At 40.1% G+C, this 15,264-nt stretch overlaps 1 protein-coding gene and 1 long non-coding RNA gene across 2 annotated transcripts in view; one reads left to right on the top strand and one right to left on the bottom strand.

Annotated features, from left to right (window-relative positions):
- Positions 1 to 15,264, bottom strand: part of MRPS6 (mitochondrial ribosomal protein S6) — a 64,024-nt gene that overhangs the window by 13,992 nt on the left and 34,768 nt on the right. Inside the window, exon 2 of the mRNA XM_082459143.1 lies at positions 1,222 to 1,361. Within this exon, the coding sequence (XP_082315269.1) occupies positions 1,222 to 1,361 (140 nt within the window). The remainder of the gene's footprint in view (positions 1 to 1,221; positions 1,362 to 15,264) is intronic.
- On the top strand, positions 11,485 to 15,052 carry LOC309659425. The gene is made up of 2 exons (XR_014262801.1): positions 11,485 to 14,716; positions 15,002 to 15,052. It is a non-coding gene; the product is annotated as an uncharacterized lncRNA (long non-coding RNA).

Here is a 15,264-nt window from a genome sequence, read left to right as displayed (position 1 = left end):
AAAAAATGTTATACACACAGTCTCCATCGCTTACTGTTGTTATGATTGTGGAGAGGAATAAGCCACCGAGCATTTCAGGTTGCCTAGCAACACCTCAGGCACACTCTTCAGAGGTGCTCTCAAGAAGCTGAACACTAGCACAAAACAAGGTGAAGCAATAACAAGAAACGTGCAGTCTGTGCCACATCTCGGCAGAAGGTTTACAAGCAGTAAGAAAGCCTGGCGTGAGGTGTGACTTTACTCGGGCCCATCACATGTAGCAAACCTGCACAAGCCTGCTCGCCCCACACGACTAAAAGCAGCATCGTACAACACCCAGTACTGTCCGCAGAGCACATCTTCAGAGGTTATTTCATTTGATCACTGTGACAAAGTGGATGGGAGAACGACCACCTGAGTTCAGTACCCAAGGAAGCTAAGTGACTTGGTCTAGGCCACACAGCTGGGAGCCCCAGAAGGAGAATCAAGTCTCCTAGTCCTGGACTTTCCCTGCTATGCTAAAAACTGATTCCCATTTCTCTATCACCTACTTCTAGGAAACCCAACAAAATAAGATTCTTCCTCCAAACCAGAAACCTTGGGCGTAAGTTTAGAGAAGCGGCAAACCAACCCAACAAACAAACTGACCTCGAAGAATTTCTACAAAGATAGGTATCACTATAAAATCAAATCCTTGACATGTTTGAGGAACTTGCTATATACTATGTGAGAAAAAAGTCCCATTACTTTTGTGATTAAAATTGTGACTAAAATTGGCTGGAATAGGTAAAACCATTTTCTTACTGGGGATTTTAGGCTCTGGTTATACACATTAGTAATAAGAAGTACATTTTGCTTGTTATCTGCAACCTTCATATTTACAAAGGAAGCACTGAGTAGGTGGACAACACGTTGCTCAATGAGGTGTTTTAAAGGCGAAAGTTAAAAGAAATGCCAGGGGAAAACAGTGCTTAAGTTGACGAGAAAAGTTTCCCACAATCAAAAGCTTATAAATAATGTGTTACTGCTGGCATGACCTCTTTTGGGGCTCTGATTAGCTTCTTGTGAGTCAGCATAAATGCATTCCATCTGCAACACAACATGGCTGGGGTACGTACCTGCACACCACCTGGCACAGTGGGGATCTGACTATGAGCGTCTAATAACTCCTGAGATGAATTACACAGCGCTCCTTATGGAGCCCACCAAAGGCACGTGTCCAGTGACTCACGAAGGACTTACCCTCCCCTGGTGTGCCGCTGACTGTGGGCGGAGATCCTGTAAGGAAGCGCACGCTCGCCCAGGTTCTCCAAGTTCCTCACCACAGCCCCTCTGTCCATCAGGGTTTCTAGTGTACGCTTCAAAGCAGCAGCGGTCTCTGGCTGTTTTTTGTTTTTGTTTTTAAAAAGAAGAAAAAAACACATCAGAATCAATGTAAGAACTAGAATGATTAAGTGTGGTCAGTTCCAATCATAACAGCTCTATTGGTAGGGATCTTTGGGTAAAAGCAACAGAAACTACTTTTGGCTAACTTAAAGTTTAAAAAAAAAAAAAAGAGAGAGAAAGACACATTTATCATAAGGATATGAGATAGCTCACAGATACGAAGGAAAATCTGAAGCAGCAGGCCTCGGAGAGTTCAGGGACCAGAGCAGCTCCAGGGATCTGGGAGGCAGGAACTAATGAGTGTTGTCTTCAGAGCACCTTGGCCAGGATGAATCAGCGCCAATCACTGTCAGTCCTTGTAGCCCATGATTCAAAATTCAAATTCCAGGGAAAGAGTATCCTCTTGGCAGGACACTTTGATTGACCATCTCACCAAAACCATAGACAGCCAGTGGGAAAAGGGGTTGTCTCCCAAAGAAAAACTGAGAGATTGTAACCAAAAGGGAGAAAGGATGAGTAAGACCCAATCTCTGCCCGCATGGAGCTTACAATCTAATAAAGACATGAACTCAAAAACCCACGTAAGAAGACCAGAAGGCAGAACACCGGAAGTGACATAGGGACCAGAGCAGAACACCAGAAGTGACATAGGGACCAGAGAGCTCATGAGAAGAGAAAGCGCATTCAGTTGGAAGAAGGGTTCCATTAAAGAAAGCGGTCTCGAGGGGAGCCCTGGAAAATGACAACGGGAGATGCAAAGAACAAACAAACCAAGCACTGAGTAAAAGAGCAGAGACAAGAAAGTATTGAGGAAACAGCTAGGAGTCCCATCCGATGAAGTTCAGGACAAGGAGGACTGAGAAGTTAAGATTGTAGGTTGGGTCCAAGTATATAAACAATCAATATCTGTTACTAAAAAACAAAATTGAAACAATATAAAATCCCATCATCCAGAGATAAAAGACTTTAAATATTTTGGTGTATTTCCTTCCAGATAGCCCTCTATGCACATGTATACACCAAAAACTTTTGGAAGAAAAGACACTTTATAGGGGTAAACTTGAGAAGACACAACTAACGGAATGTGGAAAATGAGGGAGAGGCGTGGCAAAAGAGGGGCACCAAACATGGTGGCTGGGAGAATGGGGTTATTATTAACAGCTAAAGGGAAATCTGGACAAGCTGGCTGGGGACACAAAAGATGACTCTGGTTTAGGACATGCTGAGTCTGAGATGCCCACAGTTCCTCCAGGCTGACCTCTCAAGATATAAACCTTAAGCTCAAAACAACAGGGCAGGCTAGAATTACACATTTAACAGTCATCTGCAGAGAAGGGCTATCTGAAACCCTGGGAGGAGTGAGAGCACTGAGGGAGGGTGTGAGGTGAGAAGAAAAGAGACCAACAACAGAACCCGGGGGAGTGCAAACATTTGGGGGCGGACAAGAGGACTCAAAGTCAGAGAAGCAAACAGCAAAAGGAAAACCAGACCTGCCTTGTCACAGAAACTAAGGAAAGAGGCAGCCTCCAGAATGACAGGATGGAGATGAAGAAAAAACCACAGCACGGTGACTGCACGGTCACTTAGCAAGATGGGGCTAAAAGCTAGATTGCAAAGGTAGAGGTGAAGGAAAGAGAAAGTTCTAGAGCCTGAGGGGCAAACAAATTTGAGTAAAATGTTTGAGGAGAGAGAAAACACAAGGAAGTTAGCAGTTAAAGGGGAATGAACCAGTCGAAGGATAAAATGTAGGATGTTTTAAATATCATCATCGATGGCCAACATGATTTGCTGTGTAACTGCTACGTGATCAACACAGATCTAGTGTTTTATTGGTGCATATTTAATCTTCACCACACAAAAAAAAAGGGAGCCAAGAAGGTTGATAGATTTGGAAACTGGGCCTCTGAGAGATGTCCTGACTTTGAGATTACATGACAGTTAACAAGTGGAAGAGCCTGATGCAAAGAAAAGCAACACTGACAAAAGTCAAATCGGGGGAGGAGGCCAGAGGACACCTTGGCAAGGAAAAGAGTACTTCTCCTCAAACATAAATGAAGAAATGCAAGCAGAGAAATCTTCAATGCAGGAGTGAACTTAAGAAAAGGCTACCTTCCAGTGGCTCATTTTGGATCAAATGAAAAGAAAACTGCAGAACAATTTTAAGTGTGCACTCTAGTAACTGAAGAAAATCCACCATATACCTGTATATTTTCTTTCTGACAAATACTGCTAAAATGCTGTGAATGCACTAAGTACTAGTTTAAAGTTTAGAAATAAAATTTCTACTTTTATTTCATATTGTAGCCCACTAGGGATTTTTTAAATTCCTACTGAAAATTATGTGTATTTATATATTTAACCAGCCTTATGATAAACAGAAACTTCCTGAAAACAAAAATAAGGGCCAAAATCTCTTTGTATTAACACTAACTAGGTAAAAAGTCTATGGCAATTTCTCATGATTGTAAACAAATATTTTTATATAGTTCTAAATCAAACAGAGCCTAAATTCTTCTCACATTTCATTAGTTCACAGACATTTCAGTATTTTGCAGAAACCTCATTACTAACAGCAGGGTAATATTTCATTTCATTAAAAATGCTATTTCTTGACTCGGTATTGCATCAATAAACTTATGATAAGTAGATGAACAGTGTATCCAAATAAAGAATGGGTAAGGGAGAACACACACACACACACACACACACACACACACACACACACACACTTTGATTACAGTCTACTGATTAGCTACCCAAATCATAAATTTTAATTCAGTTTTGCCTGATTAAAAAGGAATATATCTCAATGCCTCTTGTTTAAATTCCAACTGAAGAGTTTACAGTATGAAACATGGAGCATGCTCTTCTGAAGTAAGAGCTTGTATAATAAAAGATTTGCTTCTGTCCAAAAAAGGGGAAAGGCTACCTAACAAGAATGTAACTTGGGAAAATATCAAAACACATTTTAACTTCGGCATGTCAAGGTCAAATTGCAGACTGAATGGCCACATTCATTTCACTGTAATTCAAATTACCCAAAAGTTTAAAAAGATGAAGAAGGGGTTAAAAGACTTCCTGTTTATTAAGGGAGCTGCTCAACTTGTCCCATATACCTACCACATAACTCTTAAGTCAAGGGTCAGCAATCCAGGGCCCGTGGGCCAAATCTAGCTCACTACCTCCTTTTGCAAATAAAGTTTTACTGGAACACAGCCAGCTCAGGCATTTACATAGTGTCCATGGCTGCTTTCATGCTAAAAGCAGACTTGAAATTACAGCAGAGACTATATGACCCTCAAAGTCTACACTAGTTACTATCTGGCCAACCTCTGCTCTACAGTGTAATGGATTGAGGGAAGCTGGCAAGGCCTCAGTCCACTCACCCTAAAATGTACCACAGATAATACCATGAGCCTGGGCCACTGAGCTACAGGCAGTGAGTCCCCCATGGGATGGGTCCTCAGGTAGAAACACAGGGCGCCAACCTAATAAGGAACATCAGCCTGACTGTTCAAACCAACACAGGATTCTACAAAATCACCATTCCACCCACCAAGCTCCTAATCTAATCAATCCAGGCTTTCAACTTCCCTCACTGGTGAAACTTCTAAGTCTATTAAAATAAAAATTTTAGGCTTCCAAAAGAAAAAAAAAAAAAGCTCTGCTCAACACAGCACAATGTTCGATTTGTAAAAACATATGGTCTGCAGGAAGCACACGATCTTGCTGGCGTAATTCTCATTTACAAGGTCTCTGAACCCTTTAATTCCAACTATTCTAGGAGAGGTTGTGCGCATGTGCTCCTTACGGGCTTCTCTCACCCCATCTGAAAGCAGCTCCTTAAGACTTTCCTCCAACCCACCATATGTCAATGAAACACAATTCTGTTACAGCACAGACTGGAGAGCCAAAAACGTTCACTTGGACAAAAAAAGTATGGAAAAGAAACAGTGAATGAATGTGAACGGGAACTAGGAAAACTGGACTCCAGTCGCAGCTCCTTCACTAATGCTATGCAACTCTTTAAATTATTAAATTTAATAATAACTTATTAAAATGTATCCATTTAAAAGTTGTGCCTCAGTTTCCTCATGTGCTAAATTAGTGGTTCTCAACAAATTTTCTGTCTCTGTAAGCCTCTCACAAATAACATTTATGTCACAATTCTCAAAATATCCTGGGGGCACAAAGTTTTTAAAAAGTCTCTCTCTTTTCTTCTGATATCCTCATCACCCCAAAGTGCCCCGCCCACCTCAGGGACTCTTTATGTCATTCTCATTTACTTCTACACAGCAATTTATGAATATCCTTTCATCACGGGAATGTAAGCTTCAGGAGACCAAGCACTTTTGTCTATCTTGTACACAACTGTACTCCCCAAATCTACAAGAGTCCATATCATGGAGCAGGCGCTAGAAAAGGTCACTGAATAAATTAGCGTATCAAATGTACCTCCCCAAGAGGGTCTCTTGCTTACTTACTCTCATTTTCCCCCCTGAGGGACTGGAAGTTTCCTCATTTCTCTAATACAATTTGAAGCCACTTTTCATATACAACATACCTCACTATCAGGGTAGTGACTGTAATACTGAAGCAACATTACAGTACTAGCGCTTTTCTGTTTATTTCATGTAGTGCCAAAACGCTGTTAATACCAATACTACAGTTCAAAAGAATCCAGAATTCATCTAATAGAAGTGAAACTAAATATTTCATGTATTTCAGAAATATAAAGTACAAACATACATAAACATAAATGTTAAACTTGGATTGTTCTAATTATTTGTGATAAGACATAATACTATCCAAAGAATTTACACTAAACAATACTTAAAAAAAGAAAGTTCATCCTAGACAAAACTAAAACCAAATTTTGATCTTATTATTATTAATTACTGGACCTACTGGTGTTCAGGCTACAAAAGAAGACTTAGGGAAAACCCAACAGCTAACTTCAAATATTTGCAGGGCTACTATGTAAAAGATAGGCATGTTTTATTTTGATTGGACACTGAGAAACTGGAATCAAAAGGTAAAAATTATAGAGAGACAGAGCATTGATGTATAAACAAGAACACATTTCTGAAAATTACAGCTATATGAGAGTGAAATAGGCTGCCTTGTAAAGAACTGACCTTCCCATCACTCGAAATGCAAAGATATGGGATGACCATCATATCAATCTTTGCACCGGGTGGGAGGTTAGACTTTTCGACTTCTAAAGCCCCTGCTGAGATTAAATTCCAATACTATTCTGGCACCACTCATCATTCTGAAGGACATTCTGAAGTGAAACCGCCTTTTTACAAACACTACAATTGCGTGGTGGTGAGGAATACACTACTAGTAAAGTTTGGTGGTGGTGCCTAGATTTATATGAAGGCACCAGCTGTTTTACCCACTATTGCTTTTGCAGTGATCCCCTGAAAAGGTCTCTGGGAAGTCCAAGGCTCCTCAGATCACATTTGGCAAACTGCAGTTCTAGGGATTCTAATGGGCAAAGTTTCTATAAAAAAGAATAAAGAGCAAGGAGGTGAGGAAAATAAAAGGAAGGACATCTCTACTTGCCCCTCAAATAAAATCCCCATTCAGTAAGGTTATTTAAGCTAAGAATTCATGGGAATATCATAAACACCATCGGTCAATGACCAGTGTTTAATCTAATTAAACTTATTTTCATCCCAGGAGAGAAGCTTTTCAACAAAATTATCTTGTAAATTAGACTCTCTGGCAAAGACAGTTTTGAACCAGTGGCCCTCGGGTGCACCCAGCTATCACTACAACACCCTCACGGCCCACCAGGAAATGAAAACCACATAGAATCCACAACATTTAATGGCGTGAAGCATCTACCTACACCTCACCCTTCTCACTCTACAAAGAGTAGTGCAACTCCCAGCAGCAAGTAGGATTTAGGGAAGGCAGAGCCAGGTCAGAAAACTGTCAAAACCTGTGAAAATGTAAATGTAAAAGCCTTTCCCAATCGACGCTGCATCTTAATTCCAAGGTTTATCTCCTTAAGAAAATTTCCTTGAAATTTACATTTCCAAATAGAGAGAATGTACCTGGAAATTCTGCATTGAGAGTCTCACAGCAATCTGAAAAAGAAAATCTGTGAGCAGAGCTTTCCACAGAAGAACCAGCTTCCAGGGAAAGCTCTGTCACTAGCAGACCTCAGTTGGAAGAAGAGAATGGACACCACCTACCTCAAAACGTGTGAGGTGCCAGCGCTGCCTAACATCTACAGAGCCCAACTTTGGGAATGATTCCATGGGAACTGTTTTATCAAATATTTTTATGACTCAGTAGAACCTCTTTGCCCCACAATTTATTGAATCAAGAGCTGCAGTCCTCCCAGTAATTAAGGATAAAAATTACTAAGCACAGAAGCTCTTTTAAAAATTAGAATAAAATTCAGTAAGGGCAAGCCTAGAACACTAAAAAAAGTAAAGATACATAAATACATGCTGGAACATGATTATACTTACCTATAATGGACTATTATACACTATATAACTTGTAGGTAAGTGACTAGAAAAGTAACTCTTAAAGATTTTTTAAAGGTCAAAGATAGAAAACAATTGAGATCTTTTAACTGCTCTACTACTTTGCCCATGAATCATTAAACCATTTGTTTTAAAAAATATAAAATAACTATGAACAAAGGCTTAACAGACTTTAAAAAGCGGGGTAGAGGACAGGAGAAGAAGAGACGGGAACCAATACACATCAAGTGCACTGGGAAAGTAACAAATACTTTAATGAGGTGAAAAACTGTTTCTTTTTATAAGCCACTGTTGTGTACTCTGCAAACCGAAAATATCTCAAAATTTTAAAATAATGTTAAATACTGCAAATTCACAGTTCAGACATATCAAGTGGTCATTTAACCGTTAAAGCAATAGAGCCGTAAGAGTTGCTGAAGCATGTACTAAGTGAAAAGCACTCATGAATATGATATTCAATTTACACACTCATCTTCATGAGAAACAATTATGGGGGGGGGCATCTAGAACTCTCCATTGCAGAACAATTTTAAAATAATCTTAATGGCATAAATCAGCTGTAAAAGAGAAGGTGTATAGTATACATCCACATCTGGAAATGGAGTGAGAACAAACTGGATGATTTCTTATAAATATACCAAACTCTGTGGGTATCAGAAATATAGGTTGAACCTTATGAAACTGCCATTTGGGAGGATCAAGAACAGTCCAAATACTGACCATTTCTTAAGGCTCAACCTAATAGCTATCCACAAACATTCCTCTCAAAGTGCCTCCCTCAAGACAAGTATTTCCAAGTTGCTCACTGTGAAATCCACCTCCAAAAGGATAGCCACGGGGATATGAAACACAAAGTCCCTGCCCTTTGGAAGTCTGTGATGTAGATATGCAGACACACATAAGTAGCTAATAAAGGGAGGGTGAAACACTTCTGACTGGTGGTTTGGAGATGGCAGACCTCAGCCAGACTCTAAAGGCTGAAGAACACCTCTTCAAGAGGTAGAAGGAGCGTTAGTTAGGGTCCTCTCAGAGCAGGTCTGGATTAAGAAGGTTCTGATGGAATTTATATTTGGGGCAGAATCAATGTGGACACTGTACTCGGTACAGGTAGAAGCCATTGCTTTTTTCCACTCGTGGCAATTTTTTTTTTTTTGCCTAGAACATTAAGATTTAGTTTCTTCAAACACACTTTTGGTAAAAATGTAAACTTTCTGGAGGGCAATTTGGCAATATATATTAGTTTAAAATATGTATGCCTTCAATGCTACAGCCACTTCTAGGAAATTGCTCTATGAAAACTGTCATACCCACGCACAAGGATTTAGCTATGAAAATACCACAAAATTACTAGGATAGTGAATAAATGGAAATGTAGTTCTTCGTTAATAGGAGTCTGGTTCAATAAAATATTCTTACTGACTGAACAAGCACTATGCAGCCATTAAAACAACAGGAATGCTGACCCTTACATACTGACATGAAAATCTTATAATAATAAAATAAAGAAAAAACCCAGCTTGTAGGGTCAGTCCAGTTTTTCCCAAAAGAATAAAAGTACTAAGATACATACATTTTAAAAGTCTGGATGAATACACAGCTAAACGATACCAGTTTTCCTTAGGTAGTAAGATGAGAGGAGTATTCTATTCTCTTCTTTCTGCACTTTATCTGATTTCTCTCACAATGAGCAATGAAAAGGTGATTTAAAAACTTTTGGGGTGGGGGTGGGAGCGAATTCAGTTTTGTTCTGTTTTAAGAAGAATTTCTTCCCCTGAGTCTATGCCAATTGCTATCTTACTAGATGCCACAGTTTGTGAATTCTGTGTCAAAGCCCTGAAACTATGCCTCAACATTTAGAACTCATGCCATATCCATACTGATTCCATATCCATATACGTTTTAAAAAATATAATAATCAGGGAGGTATAGATGGAGAGCTTTTCAGTGGTTAATGAAAGAGCCTTGTAAGTTATACTTCCAGCATCATGAGCTCTTACAACTGGCTGCTCTGTCTCTTGGGAATCAGAGGAAAAACTGGAATCTCGAAGTCAGGAGCCCAGAGATATCTGATCTCTGATTCTAGAATCAGAGCAGACCAAAGAGATGTGATAGGAAAAGGCCAACTGTGGCCTTGAAAACACAACAGCCAATGAAAGCAAGATGATGCGAAAAATACGAGGAGCCTGCCCATTCTACTGCCATGCAGCCAAGACTCAGATTCTTGAGATCTGGGAAATCTGACACAAAAATGTATTCTTTGGACGATATGATGAAAATAAAAAGAATCCAGGGAAGAATGGAAGAAAAAAATCAGAGGAATAAGGGTCCAACGACTGCCAGATTCAGCATAGATTAATGCCGTGCCAACAGCAAAATGCAAATGAAGTAGAGTCACAGTTCGTAGCATGGCTGAATTTGCAAATATAAAAATAATAGGATGATCAGTAAAGTAACTTCAGCTGCAAGGTAGGCAGAATGTCTTTAAATCATTAACTGGACTTACCTTAAAGGCAATGGGCATCCAGGGGACCCCTGCAGCTAGTCCACACAGAGACATAAATACTGGCATTGGTATCAAAAGGCTATAAATGAATAAATTTAAAGAACACAGAGAGCAAGAAGGAAGTCATGATTACATGAGATCCAACTTCACGTGAATTTACTAGTTGTCAATTACTTATGTGCCTAGGTTATCAGTAAACATGAGTAGTTCAACCATAATGCAGTTTTGTTCCTTAATAAATCCACTTCTTTCCAAGGTCTCAACTCAAAGAATGTCATTCAGAGACCATTTAAGGCCAAAAGTGGGGGCTCATTTGCATATAACCAACCATTCCCTTTGTGATTCAGGTAAGTCAAAGAAAAGGGCAGAATTACCAAGGCATTCCTCTAGAGCACATTAGAATCATCTGGGGAGCTTTTAAAATGAGATGCCTATGTCTCATCCTCAGATATTTTGATTCTATTGGTCTATTGGGGATTCAAAAATCTTGGGCACTAGGATTTTTCAAAGCTCCCCAGGTGTGGACAAAGGTGAAAACCACATTCTAGTAGGAAGCTGGCTAGCTTCTCATCACTCCAAAGATGAATGATTCTGGCTGAACTGTAGTTTATAAAGGATTTTCAGCAATGACCTCCTTCAACTCTAATTTAAGGAACATAAATGCTCCACTTTTCTCACAGTAATAATGGAGCCCTCCCTGAATGTGAAATGACAATCACAATAGGTGACTACTTGTGGTTAATACTGCCTGAACAGCTGGGAAAATGCCAAAATTAAGGTACCCATGTTTGCTATTCTGAGAACATTCCAAAATCCACAATCCTTTTACTGGGAGATTTCCATTTCTTTCCTCCTCATTCCCCTCCAGATGCACTTACAGATGAATAAAAGATGGGAAACAAGAAGATTGGCAGGAGTCCTGGTTACTATGGCAGCAAGTAAATGAAATGCCACAGCTCATGAAACTGATAGTGAGAGCAGGCATCAGGTAGACATCATGGAGCTGTACCTGTCTTGTTGATTGCTCTCCTTCATGCACAATTCAGTTCACTGCCTCCGCCTTATATTTCATCCTGTTCAGAGAGTAGAAGGGGGACAGCACTGGAATGACAGAGAGACCAAGGAGGTAAGAATCAGCAAAGGATGTTGACAGTAGAGACAAAAGGGTTATGAGAAAAGCCGATTTAGATTCTGTGAATCTTCTAAGCATCAGTGTACGGGTTTAGCAAAAATATCAGTCTGACTGGGTTAAGAGAAATTTTTTTAAAATATGCCTAGAAAGAATCAGAAACTTGGGCTTTGGCAAGACAGTCAGATTTGCATACCTTGCTGAACAACAGACCAAAAGTGTCTTCACCAACTAAGCCACTGCAATGGTGCGTATTAACTCAAGTGGTGGGAGGAAGGTACTTACGGGACTACACTGCTCCAAAGAGCACGGAGGAGAAAGGGCATAACAGCACAGAGGAACTGAAGGGATCAAAACACCCTTCGAGATTCAGCTACTTCCTAGCAAAAGTGTGCCTTTCCTCCTCTAATCCTATCTTGCAAGTGTAATTATTTAGAAGTACATGTCCTTCCCTAACAAAGCCTCTTCAAGGTTGCTTCCTATTCATCTTTACTAGATGCTGGAGATGAAAAGAACCTGGCACACAGGATGCATTCGATAAATGTTTGATGAATATGTACATCAAAGAATAAATGGAAAGATAGATGAGAGATGGAAGTTACTAACTCTACTTAATTCAACTAGAAAGGAAGAAAGGATTAAACCAAAAAATGAAATAAAATTCAAGGAGAAATAAGATCTTCACTGCAAAAAGGAAAACAGCATATATATATATATATATATATATATATATATACACATATAAAGGCAGAGATACATAATAAAGTTAAGCATATCCTGTTAGTCAAAAACAGAGATGTATATGGTCAAGGAACTAGGAACAAACAGGTGGAAGGTGGAAATAAAGACATAGTGGGAGAGACTTCCCTGGTGGCGCAGTGGTTAAGAATCCGCCTGCCAATGCAGGGGACCCGGGTCTGAACCTTGGTCCGGGAAGATGCCACATGCCGCGGAGCAACTAAGCCCGTGCGCCACAACTACTGAGCCTGCGCTCTAGAGCCCATGAGCCACAGCTGCTGAAGCCCACGCACCTAGAGCCCATGCTCTGCAACAAGAGAAACCACCGCAATGAGAAGCCCACGCACCGCAACGAAGAGTAGCCCCCCGCTCGACGCAACTAGAGAAGAGCCCGCGCGCAGCAACGAAGACCCAACGCAGGCAAAAATAAATTAATTTAAAAAAAAAAAACATAGTGGGAGACACGTAAAGGTGCCTCCAAACTTCTAAAGATTCTTGGGACTAATAAAACCAATGGACATTCGACTCCTAGAGTGCACCAGAGAATATAACAAAACTCAGCCTCCAAAAATCTATGAAAACTTCTGGTAACTGAGTCAGCAAGCTTCATGTAGAGACAATAATATTTTACAGATAATCTGCCATAGGGCATGACAATAAAATTTCAAATTAGAATTGGAAGGAGAGTAAAACCCAAAGTAACGATAGCCCTCATTTTGTTGTGTTTATTTCTCCTTCCAGTCTAAAATCAGCAGCATCTACCCTGGAGTACTGCATTCAAACTTGGAGGTCACATATAAAAGTTGTCTAACTCCTAAGATAAGCAGAATTTTTAAACTCCCACTGTGCTTCTGGTTGACAACATGTTCTTTTAGGATAAGGCAACAACTGGCAACAGGCTCTGAAATTTTAAGCTTCAAATGCTAAGTGAAGAGTAGATACGAGGATTTCCCAGTAAGTTGGAGTATTCAACATAAGCATGTTATGCTCCCTCCTGAAAACCTACTAGAACTACTGTAAAGGAGTGGCTTTTTGTTCGGTTTTTTTTTTTTAACGTACAACTCTGCAAGAATGAGGGAGAAAGGAGGGGAAAACAGCAATTCAATTTTAGAAAAGAAGAAAGCAGATGGAGAAAAGCAGCAATGGGGAAAACCAAGAGTCAACCATATTTACACTGCAGAATTCCCCAAAAGATCTGGGAATTGGCAACACTGAGTACACCTCTGAAAATGCGGGTGAGCGGGGGACTAAAATAAAGTTGGTTGAAAGTTTATGAAAGTTGGTTGGACCCCTAGCTGCATGTTTGGAGGCTGATTCTCTGGAGTGGGTAAAACAGAGAAGTACATGGACTGCAGGACACAGGCACAGCTGTAAGAGGAGATATTATACCAAAAAGGAATTAAGAAAAAAAGGCACACTGCATGCTGAAGAGCCCTGTGCTCTTTCTCCCGACTGGCTTCCAGAATGATGGCCCAAGGCCTTTTATCCTTCAAAGAACCTTCTTTGGGGAATCTGACCTGTTCTAAAGAGACTGCAGGAGTCATCCAACCAACAGCCAGGCCCTGAAGGCCCGACAATGAGGCCGACAAACTCCACCCACACACTCAGAGCATTTTTTAGTCCACCCCATTAAACATAAGCAAACCACCAAAGATCAGAACACATTTGTGAAAAGTCTTTAACATGTGAGACCAACACAAACAAAATAAAAACTGGAGGAGACAATGCAGAAGGAGAAAACTTCAGCATCTTCAAAGATGAGAAAATACAGCATACATGAAATACAGAACAAGGCTATAAAAAAGAAAGATTTGGGGAACAAAGGATCTCTTAAAAATTAAAAACCTGACAGAAATTTAAAAGAAATTCTTTTTTAACAGAAGGGTTGGAAGATAAAGTTTAGATACACCTCTAGAAAGACCAAAAAGACAACGATGAAAATTAAAAGACTGTATGAAACCAACTGGACCAGTCCAGAAGATCCAAGACATGAACAAAAGAGGTTCCAAAAGAGGAGAAAAACTACCCCCAAACTGAAGGACACGGGGTTGACAAACTGAAAGAGGCCACTGAGGGCCAGTACAAGTGAAAGAAAAGCTTTCTTCAAGGCACATGATCATGAAATTTTAAAACACAGGGATTAGAAGCTAGAAAGGAATGGTCTTATGTTTACACATTTCTGAAGGAAACTACTTCCCAATCCAGAATTCTATATTCAGCCAAACTTTCAGACAAATGAGTAGAATAAAAACACTTTTAGACATGCAAAAACTTTAATTCTAAGGCACTGTAAAATTGAAAAGAAATAAGTAAATGTGTCAGTATTATCAGATTTCTTGCTGTTGGAGAAGGGAGATACAAACATAGAAAGGGGAGGCTAAAAAGAAACCGCTGGTGCTGGTTTACAACTGGAGGCGTCAGTAGATGTGTACGTGAACTTCCTAGTTCTGTACACTGACCATGTTTACCTCTGTAAGAATGAGCACACCCAGACCTTGGTTTCTAAATACCATACCCTACTAAATGCCTGATCCTGAATGGGTCAGGGAAAGTACAAGATGAGCCTGGAACACTTTGTTGTGCTGGAAAATAAGGAAGTACTCAAAAAAACGATGGAATGTGCCACAGGACACAAACTAGCCTGACGGGAGACCTGCTAGCTAAATCTGGAAAACATCTGAGCAATATAACGACAGTAATGAATTATAACCCACTAAATAATACATGAGTTCAAACTGATAAATAAATGGGGAAAAGGGGAAACTCTTGATTTCAGTATAGTAAAAAAAAAAAAAAAAGTTAGAAAAATCACTGTTTCACACCACCACAGTAATAACTTACTCAGGCAAGAATTATCAATGGGGCTCCCCTGGTGGCACAGTGGTTAAGAATCCTCCTGCCAATGCAGGGGGGACAGGTTCGAGCCCTGGTCTGGGAAGATCCCACATGCCACAGAGCAACTAAGCCCATGCGCCACAACTACTGAGCCTGTGCTCTAGAGCCCGCGAGCCACAACTACT

Source organism: Balaenoptera physalus, assembly GCF_965194825.1.
Source record: "Balaenoptera physalus genome assembly, chromosome: 4".
Lineage (NCBI taxonomy): Eukaryota > Metazoa > Chordata > Mammalia > Artiodactyla > Balaenopteridae > Balaenoptera > Balaenoptera physalus.
Note: the sequence above shows the minus strand (reverse complement) of the source record. Positions and strands in the feature narration are given on the sequence as shown.